Here is an 18,431-nt window from a genome sequence, read left to right as displayed (position 1 = left end):
AATCAAATCAAAACAGACTTTATTGTCTGCCCATCTTTCCTGCTTTAAAGAATATATTTTGAATGTCAGGTCTACCGACAATAACAACAATGAAATAATAATACGTCGCACAAGCGTTGGTACTTTCAGGGTCACGTGACCTACGTCAGCGGTCAAGCTACCGTCTTCCACCCCATCTCACTGGAATATTTTCATATCGTCTGGTAATCTCGACTAGGAATGTGAAGCCACTCCTGGTCAGATTAGACGACATCGGTGACGGCTGTGTCCCGGACAGTGCGCTCCGTCCTCGTGTTATCTCACGACAGTAAGTGTCAGCGGGCCACAAGCTTTGTGTACACAAACATCTCTCAGCACCGTTAATGGCACCGTAGACTCTGAACTGTGCACTCTAACCTTCTGTCTGTGTGTGTTAATATTTTTTAAATCATCGTCATGACATAGATTCTGTGAAATGTTTTTTAAAATCCTTTACGGACTTTGTTATAAGCAAAAACACAAAGGAAGGATTTTTTAAAAAGTTAAATTTTTTGTCTTAAAGCACGCGGTTGATGTTTTTTAAATCTTTCATTCCTGACAACTCGTGTTGCCCATTACTTCCTCTTTAAGGTCGATTCAATAAAGTGTAGTTTTTTTTGTTTTGTTTTCTTTCTCTCTATCGCACACACACACCAACACGCACATTGCTGACCTTAATTGACATTTGTATTTCTCCCTTTGGCCTTATGTAAGATCAACGAACATTAGAGTGCTGAGCCCTCAGGTGACGTCAGACTGTAGACACTAAGCGTCTAGTCCTGAACCTCCTGTCCTTTGCTGACCTTTACCTGCACGAGCCCGTCACAAGCCAATCAAACCCTCCTCCCTTCACTGTGACATCATCGTTGATGACTGCCCCGTCCCTTAAAACAATCTAAGCATCGCATACAGGGGCAGTCAAGCTGAAACTCCTGAAAACTTGCAACCGGGAAAGGATTTGAAAAAAAAAGAAAGCAATAACAAACACGACCATGCCAGAAGTGTCGCCAGAGAGAGATCAGACTCGCGACAAAATTTAACCCGCTTGCTTGGAATCTTCTGCTTTCCCCTTTCTAAACAATGATGTGAGCATAAAAGATAACAACATCAATAATCATGCAGCTACACAGTCGGCTGAGTCTTTCATGTCCACCGTGAGGAGCACCTTGGTAGCAATGGCTCTTCATTAAAACTGAGAAGTTATGGCGGAGCTTGAAGCCTACAAGGGAAGGTTTATTTGTTTCTGAGTGTGTGAAAGAGAGAGAGAGAAGGGAAAAAGAAGGCGAGAGAGAAGTAGAGAGGTCGAAAGAGTGAGCTGACATCACCTGTGTTTTTTCCGCTTCTGCAACTGCAGGTCGTCGTGGGGGAAGCGGTCCTGCACAGCGTCCATCTTGTTTTCGTTGTCGGCTCCTCGAAGGTCATCGTCGCAGTCCTTTACCATCTGAAATTCGAAATCGACAGAGGAAAGCTTGAGTTATTGGTAAGCAAACGTGTGGTGTATAAAACACACACACACACTATGATAAGCGTGCTTGCACAAAAAGTCAGGCATGTTTATACACGTGCAGTCTAATGTCTATCTTTCAGGCTAGAACATACACAGGTGTACACAGGTGTACATGAACTCAGTGGCCCTGCTTGAATCCCACCATCCCACACGTGAGTGCCAGCTGCAGATTATCTTCATTGTGACCCTAGCTGGAATGTACTGAATAATAATAACCCTGAATAATTCAATAAAGCATGTCTCTCGGGCAACACAAACCTCCTACCGAACCCAGTGCGCGTGAGAGAGAGAGAAGGTGGGGAGGGGAGGAAGAATACTATCTTTCTTTTCGTGTATAATGCCTGTCACTGCAGACAGTCCTCTCACAGTGCATCCTCGCCCCCATCATCAACCAATCAGATTTGCCTCCCCCTGCTCATTCTTTCTTCGCAAACCTACTTATCATTCCATGAACACGAATTTCGTGGGGAGATAATTCGCTGGTAGCCCGGGATTTCATGGGCAATAAATCTTTGATTGTCCCCGCTTGCATCAAACCGGATATCTTAGACTGGTCAACAATATGTGCATAACAATAAGCGAAGGATTCGGAAGGGAGAGGCAGTGACCAGGTAACAGTTCTTTCTCTGCATCCTCCATCTGACCGACCCTGTGTAGAGGTCAGGGACTATCGTCTGTATATAGATGTGCAAATCTCTCACAAAACCTCACTTAATCCAGACCGGACAACAATACTGAGTATTTTATATTATTGTGGATTAAAGAATGTAGAACGTGAAAAAACTCCTACGTTCCTTTGCGACCTCAACCAGAAATGAATGTGACCACATCGCCATTACTCATCACGAAAAACAATACGAAACTAAAACTTTTTTTTCACTCCTGTAAAGAAAACCCCCGCCTACCCTTAAACATGTAGGCGGTCACAGGTCGCTTGTTGACCTTTTTGTAGCAAGTTATTCTTATCATGACAGGAGAGACGTTTAGAAATCGCTGACGTCATTCACCAGCTGACGAACACTGATTACAATCAGCTTTGCCGAGGGCGATGAGGTCAACAGAGCGAGGTACGAGGTATTGCGAGTGAATGAAAACACCGGCGAGGGCACAAGCTTTTTTTTTTTTTTCACGATTCGGAAAAATTTGCTCGTGCAAGAAAAGAATCTTGCACAAAAAGCGTCTTCACGAGACATTTATTCAGCGAGGGAGATGAAAGAGGACGGGGTCAGATCTGATCTTCGCCCGAAGCTTCCCAGTTAATCCTCACACCATCAGTCGCTCTGTAGATGCAGATATAGAAAGCCGTGGTGTACAGTGTGGTTGTGAGGGTTGACAATATTATAGCGACAAAGGTCAGAAAATACAACACAGTAGTGTATAAGATCATAAAGAGCCGTGGGTGGGCGTGGAATGAACGTGAACGGTGAATGACACCTCCCATCTCATTTGACCAAGGACTGAGAATGCGATCATGACCATGTTGGGGTGGACGGGGTCTCAGAACAAAGTTACTTATTATTTAAATCAGTTTCATAAAAAGTTTCATATATGTTATTCAGTTTTACCTCACCAACCCTATGGAAAAAGCGGCGTTAAAAAGCAGATAATGTTTACAAAAACTTATTCAAAAGCTCTAAGCTCTAAGGCAAGATGTGAGTTCAGCAGTAGTTTAACAATGTGACAGTAATGGCTCTCTGGATTTCATTTACTTTTAAAAGGAGGAGGTGATAAAGGGAAAAAAAGGAATAGATCTCAGGTCTCATTGTAGAAGAAGCCTACAATAGGGTCCCTGATCTGAGTCTACAAGAACCAAGAGCAGGTAACCGTGACCGATTTCTACTCAATGCACTTGTTCACCCCTTCAATCACCAGTGGCGGGGGCGACCTACACCTGCCCTGCACTGTACCAGGTGTGCAATGACACGTACCCGTGATCTGCGTGGGTGGTACAAGACTCGTGTTCAAGGACGACAGATAGCACCAGGTCACGTGGGATTGCGAACCGAAATCCTTAACCCGTGACACTGGGTCTCCAAGACTATTCACTGTCATACCATATTTTTTTTAGGGGGAGAGGCGCAGATAAGAGTGAATGATAGCAGTGAAGTGTTTAAGAATGAGAAGACGAGCGATTACAGACAAAAATACAATGGAGGACAAATGAAAACAAGAAGATAAAGATGACTCATTTTACCAGCAAACACCTGCCTTACTGGAAAAAGAAATCATTTCGGCTTAAAGTTAAGTAGAATATTTTGCTGATATTGCGGGCTTTTATTCTGACAATAACGCTGAAAGCACCATTTTTTAAAACCAAAATTTACCTCGAGTCTCCACCCTCGTCTAACCCTTACCCTTCTATGTTTTCCACAAATCACCAGAATTCAAGCTCAGTGCACGAGTATTTCTCGCGAGTCGAAAGATGCTAACTTACGTGTTTGCCCTTCTCTGGGGAGACTTGGCAAAACGTTCAGACCAGTCTGACGACGGCTTCCTGAAAATGTGACCAGACCCAGCCTGGGGAAGGAAGAAGCCACTTCTTGTCCCGTCATGCACCTCTTAGCTCAACTTCCTTCGCAACTACGCTTCCCCTCCCTCCGCGAGTACAAGGTGACCACGGTCCCCCGGGCAGACCCTCAACTTGTCCTCCGGGCCTTAATGTTTAGCTCCGCTTACTAACTGGACTTGACTGGTCTGTGATGTATGAAATATTATTCAGGGGTCTTTTTCTGTGTTATTTTCCCATGTTCATCTCTTACCTACTCTTTGTGAGATTCACAGAACACGAATGTGTTTGTGTGTGTGTGTGAGAGAGAGAGACTGTGTGTGCACATTTGTGTATTATGAATTCGTGTGTGCGTATCAATTTGTGTGTTTATACTCCTGTGCTCGAGAACTTGGGAACTAAAAAACTGCAAGTTTACCTTAAATAGTTTGTGGATGGCAGCACCGAGTGCTTACTTTGTTTAAGAAAGAACAAATTTTCTCAAACTATTTTTTCTTGGAATTTTTTTCTTGACTGACAGCTTCACGTCGACTGCGCCGCTCATCTTCAGATAGGAATGTTCCCCAGAAAGGAAGATGTTCCCCTGTAGTTTGATAACGTGGCGGCCGGCGTGGAATGTGGAAAACACAGCACTCCAACTTCCCAAGATCAATGTCAACAACACTGACACGCGCGCGTGTGAATTCGCGAGACAAAAAAATAATTCACGCGCACTCCTTGCCCTTACACGTCAGCCTGTCCCCCTCCACCTCCTCCTCAAATCTCTTCGTCGGAGCCTCGAAAGGTTTGCTCGATGACGCTGACAAGGACTTCTCGAGATGTTTGTGACGTCACTACAGAAGAGTGAAGTGAGCGCAAGGACCGTTGTAAACTTGATGAAATGATGACACTGACCATAAAGTCGAGATGTGTGTCAGGGCGAAGTGGAAGTGGAAGGAAGCCTAACTCGCCCAACACTGAACAGTAGAAGATGCAGCGCTGCTGTGTAGTATTTGAGGATCGAGTGTATCAACACTTCGTTTTATAAAATAAAATAAAACAAAATAAAATAAATAAATAAAACGAAAATCGCTAACATTTGAGAGAACTTTGATTTGGCCCCTGTACGTCTTACATAAAGTACAACTCAAGACTCGACCCCCTACCCTAAAAAAAAAATACTCGTCACAATAGCAAGATCAGGGTCAGGCACACTTGACTCTCCCCCCAGTCCAAAATCCATTGTTTTTATGTACCCAGTGTCTATCGAAACCACTCCTTTCTTTCGAAATGTAATCTGTCAAGTACGCTTCGTGGGGCTCAGGCAGAAATCCACCCGTACCCAGGGTCCTCAGTCGCGTGACCATAAAACGCAGAGGGTGGCTGATGTCATCTGCGTTCGTTGTTTGTATCCCCCTCCCCCCAACCTACCCAACCATGGTTTAGAGTTTAGACTACTCCATCGCCGGATCTGGACAGTTTGGGCCTGGAGAGATCATTACAGACGGATTTCCTGGGTTCAAGGGTCCCTTTGTTACACAATGTGTCGGATGCACAACTCCTTTTTTAAAACACTTTTGTTATGACCGCAGCTCTGCATTTCACAGCCATAACAGTTAAGCTCTGTAGGTTCGCACTTGTAATCGCAGTTCATTGTGAGGTTGCACTGGTTACGAGGGCAATACCCTGTCACCTCCATCGGAATAAACACAAGTTTGGGAGGTTGCTAATAGTGCATATACAGGTGCATACTATGTGTGAAGCAAGAAACAAACTTGTGAGAAAATATTTAACTACAAAAAAAGAGGCGGAACTTTTGAAAGTTTTATAATTTACATTCCGACGCATATTTATTTTGGAGTCTGCACAAGTATCAACCAGAAACTAAAAGTCCCATGCTCTTTAAACCTAACCATAATACCTGTATCACCACCTCTCCCCTACCCACACACATACACACATATTCAATATCACATCCACTGAGGATAACAATACAAGGGTTTAAAGTTGACTAAAGCTGTTTCCACAAAAGGACGGTTTTAACGGAAAAATTGGACATAAATAACATTATTGTCACGAATAGCTTAGAGCAACAAAACAGGTGTGGGACTACTTACATCTTGCACCTTCTTAACCGACCGGGAAAGCTGTTCATAGTCCGGGTGAGCTTCAGGTGTTCCTTGAAGCAGTTCCGTGAGGTATTTCTCATATTCGGGTATCCGTTTGACCTGAAACACAGGAAGGACACGCAACTTAGACAAGCGTGACGACAGTCCTTTCCACACACACCTGTCATTCACCCTCCTGACTGTGTCCATGAGCGTGAATTTGTGTATCCTGCGTGAAAAAAATATTCATGAGTTTGTGTATACCTAGCACTCAAGTTGTAACACATGAAAGTAGGATTACCAGTTGTGTTGGCAAGATCACCAACTTTAATATTTAAAAAAAAATACATAGAGAAGGAGAAGGAACAGATGGTCAAACGTAAGAAGGAGAAAATGAGGGACAGAAATCATGCAAGAAATAGAATCTAACGGAGATGTGAACTCAGTACCTTTAAGATGCTGGCTGCGAATATATTTTCACCAAAGAAAATGAATGGCTCTATAGCAAAGAATGAAAGTTCTAAATAAATACCGTCTGTTTGTTACTATCCCGTCGGTGGAATTACTCGAAGGATCCACGGCGTAAAAGAAACAATAACAACAATCACTTGACATCCACGATAGAAGTTCAATCTACATTGCTGATATCTACGACACTTTGAAGCGATGACAGTATCCATGGAATTTCCTGATAACTGTTACACGTTGACGTTAATCAAAACTACAGTCACTTGGTGGAGAGCTAACACGTACCAACTGTAGTCCATGTCCTTTCCATATCCATACTCAGCTCCCAGTGGTCAAGACACTTTGCACGAATGAAAGAAGCGTGGAAGAAATAAGACAAACAATGTCTATCTCGCTGACCCTCTCGCTAGTCCCACGTACCAACAATCAGTCTGCAATCACACTTCGCCATCAGCAGCCACACACGACACGCAGCTTCCGTTTCTGTTCACGTGATAACAGGCCGACCAGGCGCGCACACAATGATGGAGTCACGGGTGTAGTCCTGACCTGCCGACCATGTCATTATCTTTGGAATTTTAGCCAAACACTTTTATCAGCAGCAAAGGTGTTGAAGGTAAACATACACAACACCGAGTATTATCTCGACATTCAGTACAACTATTGTACAACTTATGTCAAGATGGTGGAAACTGCATCATGAAATATGAACATACATGTGTCTTGATTCATACTGCCATCTCCATCATTGTCATCATCACCACATGAATTTGTAAAAGTAGAAGCCATCAACTGGAGTCTCTCCATCGCTCATCCTCTTCGCTTAATTATTTCCTATTTTGTTTGCTAAATGCTTTCAGATGAATTAAAACACATCTCATCATACTATCATCACAACGATTGATTCCGCGCGAGGAATGTGACAAAGCGCTCGTAGATGAGAAGCATGTCACCTTGCCACGGGCGACAGGTCAGAGGTCAGAGCCACACGTCACACACACACACAGGCGCACGTAATCATTGAGAAAGTTCAGTTAGAAGGAGAGAGAGAGGAAGGAGGCAGTGTCGGGTATCTTGTTCCGCCTGATTTAATGATACACAAGTGTTGAGTGTGCGATGGTTGTGAGACCCACGAGTCCTCTTTGCACAACGGTGATGGACGGAAGTTTTACTTCCGGTGCCAAGAGGTCAGTCGTTAGCGAGGTTGTCCACTAAGCTTACTGTCTAGGGTCACAAGCCACTCTCCAAACAGTTTCGGAATTTTGAGGAGAAACCACTGCAGCTTTCATCACGTGAGAAACAAGATTATTGAGGTTTCATCGAGTGATGAGACAGCGAGTGGGAGGGGAATGTGTCCTCCCGTGTATGTGTTTTTGAATGAGTTTTTTCTATAAAATTTTTGCGCGTGGCGCATGTATGAGAGACAAAACAGGTTTCACTTGCCTGTGTGTGAATATGTGCGTGTATCATTTTAAAAGAATTGTATCTGTGTGTGAGAGAGAGAGAGCGGTGCTTGTGCGTTTGTATGTATGCACAGACTGATATGTGACTCGTGTAAACTCAAAGAATCAAACACAAGGTACCCTCGGCATGCGGGGGATTGAGGAAGGAAAAAAGAAAGGAATAAGGCCACTTGCACTGGAGTTGCCTGTGCACAGAGAGAGAGAGGGAGACAACAAAAGCTGGATTCCCAGAGCACTGAGCACAGTAGTCAGTAGGCTATTGTTCCAGGGCGCTCATCCGGATTGACACAGCATCAAGAACAACACCACCAGCGCGCCTGCTGTGAACACGGCAAACGTTCTGATCAAATGTTCACTATTAACACAGCAGGTGTTCTAATTAAATGTTCACTATTAACTCGACAAATTTACTAACAAATGTTTGGAGTCCCGCCCCGCCTCTCATTGTATGATTCCCTGTAGTGTCAAGTTGCAATAAAAAAAAAGTGAATTATTTTACAGGTATTAGTTTACATAAATATATGATGAATCACAAATATAATCTTCCAAGCATAAGAAAAAAAATGTTAAGGATTTACAATGTAAATATACTTCTCAAGTTACTGTGTTTGAATGGCGTTGTTGTCAAGACTGGATGTACCTCGACTAACAAACATGTTTTACAGTTGGGAGGATGGATAGGTAGTGGGTAGGATGGACTTCAGAGAAATATGCGGGACAGCGTTTTTATGTAAAGATTTTGGGATTCTGAACATCATTTTTGTACTGAGTATTGAAAACTGTTACACTCGCGTACAATCCAAACGGTTCTGTAAGGTTAAAACCCTATATTATTTAAGGATTCCCTGGTTTTTAATGAACGAGCTGTTAATGATTGAAGATGTTACACTGCCCAAACCTTAATATTAATGCTCGAGTTCAGAACCCATTAGCAAACAGACAAGAGATCCACTTCTTTTGTGTTGAATTCTTACACAGCTGACAGAGACGAGCGAGGATCCATGGATAGAGAGACGAGAAAATGTACACAATAGTCTTATAGTCTAAGCTTCCACCATCTGTCACATTGTTAGTGCTCTAGCAGCCATGTCCCTTCTTGGCCTCATAACGGTAACTGTGGTATTGGAGGTTTGCAGGTAATGATATCATCCCTTTGAACACCAGACGTGAATATTTGACTAACGTTTCACCTACGTCACCTACTTGGACAACACCTACTGTCCAACACGTGTTTGGGACTCTTCCAGTAATGAAAACTCTTCATCCCTCAGGTACTGAAGCCGGTGGCTTCCTTCCGTATCGAGAGGCCTAAAGATGCATCTCGGCTTACCGCGGACATCCGTGTGACGTCACACTGGACTTCCGCCAAGATCGGGGGGTCAACGAGGAGATGTGCTGCGTCAGCTGCCGGGGGGACCGCCAAGTCAACCGTACAGGTATCTTATCGCGCAGATGATGAAAAGTTCTTCAAATTAAAGACATCGCCAGCATCAGCAAGATATTCTTCGTCTCTTTGACAGTGACGTTGTGTGAGAGATTGCGGCGAGGGTCAACACAAACACGCGATTATCATCATCACTCGGCCATTGATTTCCCAGGCTCGCGGTCTCCGCCGGCTGCAGCCCCGACACATGGCGTAATGTCCTTGTCACTGATACCTCACTGTCGTCAAACATCTCAACTTAATTACACAGTGATTGGCTGGGTTCTTAAATCCATGCTCATTAATTCCATGCATGTGAAATATGTACGTTTGTATAGAACAATAACACGTGTAACAACTATTAGCGTTGTTACAATGAATGTCTTTAGGATCGTAGGGGAGTGAGGTGTTAATTGTTAATGAGCCTTAATTATCTTGGGGCCAGCTTTTATGAGGGTTACTTGCACCTCGCTGTCTTACCTTCCCCAACCCACTGGGGTCAGGAATCTACTTCAATACTGTTTTAATTGGGGAAAAAAGTACGCTGCGGGATACAGAAATCGAACTGGCTGGTGTGTGTGCCTTCGGGTCGGTCCTCGATGTTTTCATCATTGCGTTAATTACTGTGTAGTAATTACAATAACTAGGTTCACATCTCCTGCGGCAGACCTAGTCCTCATACATCTCTCATGTCCACTCACATATGGAGCAAAAGGTAATAAATCCTACATGGCCTTTGTAGTTACCGTCACATATTTGTAATTAGTTTTTAATTTACACACATACAAAAGTGGATGCACGTCAACGCATGCAGACAGAAAAAGATACAGACACAATCACTGTGAGAGAAAATGGAGGAGAAAATGAGTGATAAATTAGACAAATAAATAGGCTAGAAGCCGAAAAGCGATCTTTTGTTTTCTAAACATTAAACACGATTGTTGCGAGCCCTTGACCCTGAACTTCTGGTGCACTTGACATTCGTGGATAACGCGATGTATCTCGCGCTCCTGACGTTGTCTCACGGATGGAGGGTCTGACATCTGTGGCCGACAGCTCGCTAAGCCAACCAAACGTAACATATCACAGTGAGCAGTCAATCCCACTCTGTGTTTGTTCCCAAACCATAAGTCATAACTCCACGTCCTCGCGGGCAACGGGAGGAGCGTTTGGCCAAGGATCGTCCAGGTGCGCGGAGAACTCTACCAGGTACGTCGAGATGAGGTAATCGACACAGCGGCATGAGCAAATTTGTTTTGATTTTGGCGGACAAACAAAAGTCTCGGCGTGAGTGCTGTTCAGCAACCACATAATTCGCATTCACGCCTTAACTGACGATGTTGTGCGACTCGGCCATGGCGGCGAGCACGCAAGCGCAAGAGATAGTTATCTGATAATTGTGAATAATGAAGACGTCAGAATAGGCCGGCGTCAGAAGCAGAAAAATGTAGATACCAGACCGAGGCCTGAGTATGCCGCTGTTGTCAACACTTTTTTCCTATTGCTTGTGTTTTGAGGATAGTTTCACGTCGAAGGAATACAAGATTAGGATATAAACATGATCGTCCACTTTATTTACATATTTCTAATTTTTAATTTAGTCACATGCAGCTATAGTAAAACTATTGTTGTTTGAGTGGACCAGATCACAATATAAACATCAAATCCAGTTACAAGAATATAGCAAATATTTAACTGTGTACGTATCTGAAATATTTTTTTAAAAGATATGTTTACGGGCACATTGGGTTACAATAGGTGTACATGACACACAGAAGTAGCAGCATGAGGCAAAAACAAACAAACAAACAAACAAACAAACAAGAAAGAGAGAGAAAGAATGTAAGAAAAACAGGTAGATTAGAGAAAAGCCGATATTTTTTTCTCTAACTGCTCTGCTGTTAATACACAAGTGTAAAGTTCCTTCGCGCCATCTGCTGGTGCAACCCAAGTGTTCAGATGAACGAGATGCTGGACAGGCTTTGGGTTCCTCCAGGGTTCACTAACACCCTCAGCCCCTGGAGCCTCGGGCGAGCACGGTCCTGAACACGTGACAGCCTGTTGTCATCACGTGCACTCAGCGGTTGCATCATGTAAACACTATTCATACATATTTTTAACATAACGCTATCCTTCAATAGAAGTTGATCTCCCTTCTGTCCACCTCATCCTTGTAACGACCATTAAGAAATACAAAGCACACGTTACTGAAATGGGACTGAAATGGAGGACAAGGGGTAAAGGTGGTCAGGGGGGTGGTGTTGGGGAAAGGCACGTGTAGTGTTAAGGACAGAGCGAACGCCTGGACCCTTCGTCCCGGCACGTGAGTCAACAAAGAGTGTCGGTTCCCTCCTCTCACTTTTACACTCTCTCTATCTCTTTGTGTCGCTTTCGAACATTTACGTACATTCATTTGTTTCTTAGACAAGTACAGTTTTGTCCCAGGAGGACCAATAGACAAATTTAATTATTACACGTACTGGTAACTAAACCATGCTATTAATCATTAGCAGGAATAAAAGAAATATCTGACTGAAAGGATTGTCATGTCCTGACTTTTGCACTTTATTATAATTATATAAATAATTCAGAAATTAGATACGCAACATGAATTTATCATAGAAAAGCATGACATATGCAGTAAGAAAAGCATCTGAAAAGACAGAAGATTCTAACAAGACCTAAGCCTTACTTTTCCAGATGGCTTACTAATTATGAGTCGTTAAAAAAGGAAAAACAAAAAACAAATCATCAGCAGTATTTATGCAGTCTGTAGATAGAATAATAAATACATATTAGTATTTTATTCTAGGTATTTGATTACGAGTTTTGGCGAGTGTAGTGCTCTACAAACTGTTGATACCTGTGGGAAGTAGACGGTAAAGCGCATTATCTTCGGTTGCCCCAAACTGTCTGGAACCAGACCGGAAGTGATGACGGACACGGAGGTCAGATGCATGGTAAGCTTTCTCGTCAATCACACGTTAGCCCCGTCATCCAAATGAACCTTTGTCATCCTCTTAACGGATGGGTTCAGAGTTCCAGAAACGTCTCGTGCCAGCTTTTACAAGTCCAAATGAATGGATGACTTTTGATCACAAAACATCCGCGTGGAGAGCTTCTTGTTGAGAATTAAGAATAAAGAAATCATTCTATCTGGTGCATCCTCCAAAAATTCTTGTGATAGTTGCTTTGTTGTCAAAAGTCGCTAATTGCTGGGCTGAGACACATAGAAATGTTGACCTTTGTGTTTCTTTGAGATGAAATAAAAAAAGATGATTAGAGTGAAAATATTGTTCACAAAAGTTTTTTTTCTTCTTCTGAAACCGTGTAGACTATTCGCCGTCATTAGCAGCAGCACTCACAGAGATTAAATCACAGTTCACAATTTTCAAGTCCAGTCCCAAACTTGTTGTCCAAACTCTCATCTCCATGTCCATCGATTGCGAGAAGCAGGTGAGCGAGTGAGACCGAGCGACCCGAGTGAATTGATCATTAGACGTTCACCAGACGGCCCCGCACCGCTCCTGGACCAATTGCATGTCTGCAACGTGACTCCTCGCAACCTCTCACCTCCGACCTTTCACCTCCCTCGCTCAGCTTTCAACCCTCTCTCACATCGTCTCCAATCAAAGCTCCCCCTGGGGTGAGTGCGAATGAGAGAGAGAGATGGAGGGAGAGGGAAAGAGACGGAGGGGGACGAGAGAAAGAGAGAGCTAACAGTTTCTTTGCGCGAATGTGCTAGCAGGATAGTCAATATTTGAGTTTGCGGACAAATGTTTCGAGCCCAGCATTCTGCCGAGTCCTTCAAAGCAGCGGCGAGAGGAGATTTTACTTAAAATAGCTTGGCTGTAAGTTCGAACCCTTGCTCCCCGGCCTGTTGGTGGAGGAGGGAGAGGTGAGGCCTGCTGCTTCGTGGTTCATCAGCACTGTTTCCATGGTCTACAGGATCAAATACAATGACCGCATATCAACTGCAAACTCGTCACAGCGTCTCTAAGAAGTATTTCCGTCTGTGGCATTCCCATCGTCAGGCCGTCACAGTTTGCACCGAGCACTCTAGCTGCATGTCGCTAAATAACCCGCGGATCAGCAGCATGAAGACGGTGTGTCAACAGCTTTTATGAAGAGGTCGGTGGAGGACTTCCGTAACTGATTGTTTCTGGTGTTGTCGCGGTTAGTTTGCTGTCTAATGTGCGATGAACACCCTCGTTTCCGCAAAAATCGCGTCTAGGTATTGTAAAGGTCCTTTATCCTTTCTGAACAAAATTGTCTCTGGGTATGTAACAAATTTTTTATTTTTCAACGTTTCGAAGATAATGTTGATGAGGAGTAGGACGATAATGCACGCACTAGAACCAAATCACCAACCACACCCTCCTAAAAAAAAAAAAAAAAAAAAAACAAAAAAAAAAAACAAAAAAAAAACAAAACAAAAACAAAACAAAACAAAAAACAAAAAAAAAAAAGAAAAAAAAAAAAAAGCCAGATCAGTCCAACTTCCTTTGCATCCGAATGTGTTTGTTTGTGCCTGTATATACCTGTTTGAACAAACTTGTATTGTCGGGTGGGGACTTCCGCTCGTACCACGTGACGCTGGAAGCACTGGAGGACACGGACATCCGGGCTGTATGTGACATGGGATGAAAATATCTTCGTTTAGGTTGTGTGCTAATTCACGCTAATCTGCGCCGCCAGGGGAAACAGACTTCATCAACAAACCGTGGCGACCTGCTTCCGGCACTGGTGCGCGCGCAGTCCCCGGGTACACAGTCTGTCGGCCTTGAGGCACAACGATGACCTCACGCTTGTCCCACTACTGTAAGGATCTTAGGTCCTGGGTTCACATTAGTGCTCGGTCGTGCTCATTTTCTGAGACGAGCGTTACTGGCATTAAGAACCGTGTTTTTGAGAGACAGGAACAAGTCTTATTTGAAGCTTCACATGGAATCCAAATAATTAGTCTAAATACTGAGAGAAAGTCTTCATGAACTTTCATTGCTATAGAACATTTTCCAGGGTTTGAATTTATGTGCCATAGCTGCTGTTTCGGGGACAATACAGTTTTCTCTTGAATCTAGAATAATTCCTTCCCTCTAATTATTTCGGCTCTGTAAAAATTGCAATATTAAAGACAAACATTTGAACAGAATAAAGAAGAAATTCTTAGATAAGGATGGGATAAGCGGAATATATGGAATAAAAAGATGGTGTCTCCCTTACTTTGTGAGGCAAGACCATGCCAATCCACCCCAACATACTGCAGTTAGGCTACCCACGTAAACAGAAGACAGCGGATACAATGAGGTCTTATAGAAGATGTGCTGTTCTCTATTGTCGAACTCCCTGTTCCGTTATATTTTTGTCGGCGATTTTAGCCGTATAATATAGATTTCATGAATGCGTTTGACTGTTTAGTTCACGCCTGTCTGATGTCTACTAGTGTACGTAGGTCCAGTTCCGTACTCATCGCTTGTGTCCATTAGCTGCTAACAAATGTAAAGACAAGAAGTCTTTAGAGAATATTGTCAGTTCGAAGTGCACTCGTGTTAATGATGTACGTTACTTCATGCTTAATGGCAGCAATAAGTAAGTACTTGTTTATCAAGCCCTGTCAAAGTATTTTTGTTCGACTCGAAGGTCGTGTTGCTAATTTTGGTACTTGCACCTGAAGACGGTTGACACAATAAACCAGCCGCTTACGTGTAACGTGAGACTAGTGACACGCGTGTTGAAATAATTAAAAGAGTAAGAAGTATTGTTAAGTAAGATATTAGCTCTTAGGGAACATGTCGCTAAGCGTTCAAGAAAAAAAAGTAATTTGTTCATCAACAACCATTTCAGCCTCTGTCTTCATGCCAATGACTTTCCGAAAAGGTTGCTAGACAGCGGCAGCTTTCTGCACAGGTGATCAAGGAGGATCAAAGGGGGTACCGCTACCCATCTGTAGTCCTGCTCGTGTAGCAGATGCTGCCAGACGGTCTCAGGTATCAAAGATTCCGAAACGAAGCTAAACCTCAGCTCCGCCAGGCCCGGGGGAGCACGCCGTGCACTCAAGCGTGTTATTACCTGCGGCACGGGAACAGGTCGGACAGGTAGGAAGCAGCGTCTGCTGTGGACAGGTAAACGCTTCCTGTTGAGTGTTGACAGCTCAGATGTGGTGACTAGCGGCTTCTTTACTGTCTGCGGCCAACGCTTCTGGCAACAAGAACCGTGTTTACGTGTTTGAAGACAGGGCCGGGTCTGTGTTTGGAGTTTGCACATGGAATCAGAATAATTAGCCAGGATGTTGAGACAGAATGACAGACAAACTGAGAGAGAGAGAGGAGTCTTCATGCAATGCCAGTGTAGTGTGACTGAGGGCGGGACTGGACTAAAAGAAACCTGAATGTTCAGGTTGATCAGTGACAGAATGGTCCCACAGTCTGAGAAATCTCGAACGACACGGTCACCATCCCCAGGTTCTCAATGAACTTTCAGCCTCGAGCCTCTGACCTTAAAACTCAAAACTGCTTCCCACATCAAGGTGAGTGTGGGGTTGAGGGCTGGGGACAGGTACAGCAGACATCACGACAGCATCTTGAGGCGTTGAGTACAATACAATCTCGCCGACTGAATTACCGACCGCGGGAACAACTGTCACGTATCTGCGAATGGGAAAACCGAGACTCCAGTAAAATAAAATAAAAAGGTTCTTCGTTTTTCTTTATAGCCCAATAAACACTATTCCTTCCCACTTTTGCCCGCGAGGTCTGGTCTTTATTGCTCGATGAACCCGACTGTCCTTCAGCTTCCAAAACCCATTTTTTTCTGCTGTGACCATTTCGCGGATGTTCACAATTATGTGTCTCCGTGCTTGGCTTCTTCTCACAACCGCTTCACGACCTTCCCCTGAGTAGTTTGATCTTTATTCAGACAGTGGCCTTGAGTTTAGCTGCTGACTTGAGAGGACTATAATCCAAGGACGACATTCATGTTGTGGGGCGTTAGGATTTGACTTGGAACTAAGGAAACCTAAGCTTTATATGTCTAACCACTATCCTTCTTCTCCTTCGTCTACTCCTGTTTCTCTTCTATGTTGTCGTTGTCATCAGCATCATCGCTGATAATTCCCCCCCATCCACCCCACTACAGTATTTTTGTTTGTTTGTTTTGTTGTTTGTTTTTTTTTGTGTCAAACTTGACCGCAGTCCGACATTTACTAAATACCTTCCGATGTTTTCTGGGTGTTTGTGAGGGGTTGCCATGTATACCGAGGTCGGGTGAGTTCCTCTCTGATGTGTGTTAGGATCGCTATGACAGGATCCAGACTGTAGTCTTTATGTCAGTGTTACGTGTTACCCACTATTGCGAGCAGACTGTTGTCAGACTCACGATTTATGTCACTTTTATTTCTCCGATATTAGTTGTCCTTCCTTCAACAAGGAGCACGCAAGCGTTTCATCCTGAACATTATGGGGCTTCTCTCCCGTTTTCATCCCCTTACCTTGTCTACCCTTCCATTGTTTGTTTTCATTTTCTCTTGCTTTACTATTATAACCTCTATGACTAACACTTTTTATGCAGAGAGTATTTCTTTGAAGTAATGAATGAATCTCCATTCCATCTTACCTTAAACTATCGCATGAGGGACTACACGAGGTTGACGAGGGAGTGCAAGCAAGATTTTATTATTTTCAAATACAGATATATTTAATAATAAAGTCCCCACTGATATCAAAACGGTTCCAACCCACTATTTAAACCTCAAATACTGTTTACGACAAGAAGCGAGTTCAAAGTTCAACCGATTGGACAGATTTCAATGGCAAGCGAAGGGCGTCTCCCATATCCTCTCCCGTCCATCCACCCCTATTTGTCACCTTACTTTTCGCCACTCGACAGTTTCTTTTTTTTTTTTTTTTGCCATATGCAAATGCATAGAATATTATTCTCAAGTTGTTTTGCTGTGGTATATAAAGTGTAATGAATGACACGTTTTTCGCTGTATACGTATGAGAGAGAGAGAGGAGGGGGAGAGCGGATTTGTGTTAACTTGAGACACAAACATAAATCATCGTATAATTTAATATTATTTACGGACTTTTATTATATATATATTATTTCCTTCATGATGATTTGAATAACGGATAAGAATGATAACATGTTCACTATGTAAAACCCACAGACAGATAAGATGACAGAACGAGAAAGCTGACGGATGAATACTGGGGATAGAATTATTCGTTAGATATAAAAGACAGATAAAATGATGTTTCCCTGTCTTTGTTCATACTTAATAAAGTAAGTCTGCCTCGGGGCATTTTGTTCCCACTGACTGCATTGTTCCGGCAATAAGGATATGCCAGGAACGTCATCAGGGATGTCATCACGTGATAGTTAATGTCTTTGTTTACAGGGTGGCTAACATACGCCAGACACGCATGCGCACACACATACACACACAGAGAACGTTCCACGTTTTGCACTCTTACCAACATTCCGCATTTCATATAACCGTTTCTCTACACGACAATACCACGTATATACATCTTCAATAAAAGTGTCTGGACCTGAGAGACTAAGAGAGTTGCCATTGGTTACTATCACCTTGCAAAATTAGAGTAGTGAGGGTTAGTGAGGGTTAGTGAGGGTCAGTGAGGACTCACTGAACCACCGAAGGCAATGTAAGCTCCCAACCCTCTTGTTTGTGAAAGTGATTTAAAGTTCAGGGGACCGCCGACTGACTGACATAAATAAACTCTGCAAACGTGCACCATGTTTACTACCGAAGATCCGGACAGGGAGCTCCGCCAGGGGTCGCGTCTACACGTCTACCTGTCTACGTTCTTCACGGGGAAAGAGGGGAAGTGGGGAATGTAGGTGGAGTGTTACCTGTTGAAGACGTCGCTAACGACTTGTCACGCTGTGTCACCTGTGCTCTCCCCCGTTCTTACAAGCGACTCGCCCCTAGTTTCCA

General features: G+C 43.5%; 1 protein-coding gene across 7 annotated transcripts in view; it reads right to left on the bottom strand.

Moving 5' to 3' along the window:
* Nucleotides 1–18,431, bottom strand: part of LOC112565740 (rho guanine nucleotide exchange factor 10-like) — a 95,968-nt gene that overhangs the window by 11,935 nt on the left and 65,602 nt on the right. For all 7 annotated transcript variants that reach the window (XM_025241431.1, XM_025241430.1, XM_025241429.1 and 4 more), the window contains 2 exons: nt 6,128–6,238; nt 1,344–1,459 (listed from right to left, as the gene is read on the bottom strand). In XM_025241431.1, the coding sequence (XP_025097216.1) occupies nt 1,344–1,459; nt 6,128–6,238 (227 nt within the window). The remainder of the gene's footprint in view (nt 1–1,343; nt 1,460–6,127; nt 6,239–18,431) is intronic.

This window comes from Pomacea canaliculata, linkage group LG6, assembly GCF_003073045.1.
Source record: "Pomacea canaliculata isolate SZHN2017 linkage group LG6, ASM307304v1, whole genome shotgun sequence".
NCBI classification, from domain to species: Eukaryota; Metazoa; Mollusca; class Gastropoda; order Architaenioglossa; family Ampullariidae; genus Pomacea; species Pomacea canaliculata.
Note: the sequence above shows the minus strand (reverse complement) of the source record. Positions and strands in the feature narration are given on the sequence as shown.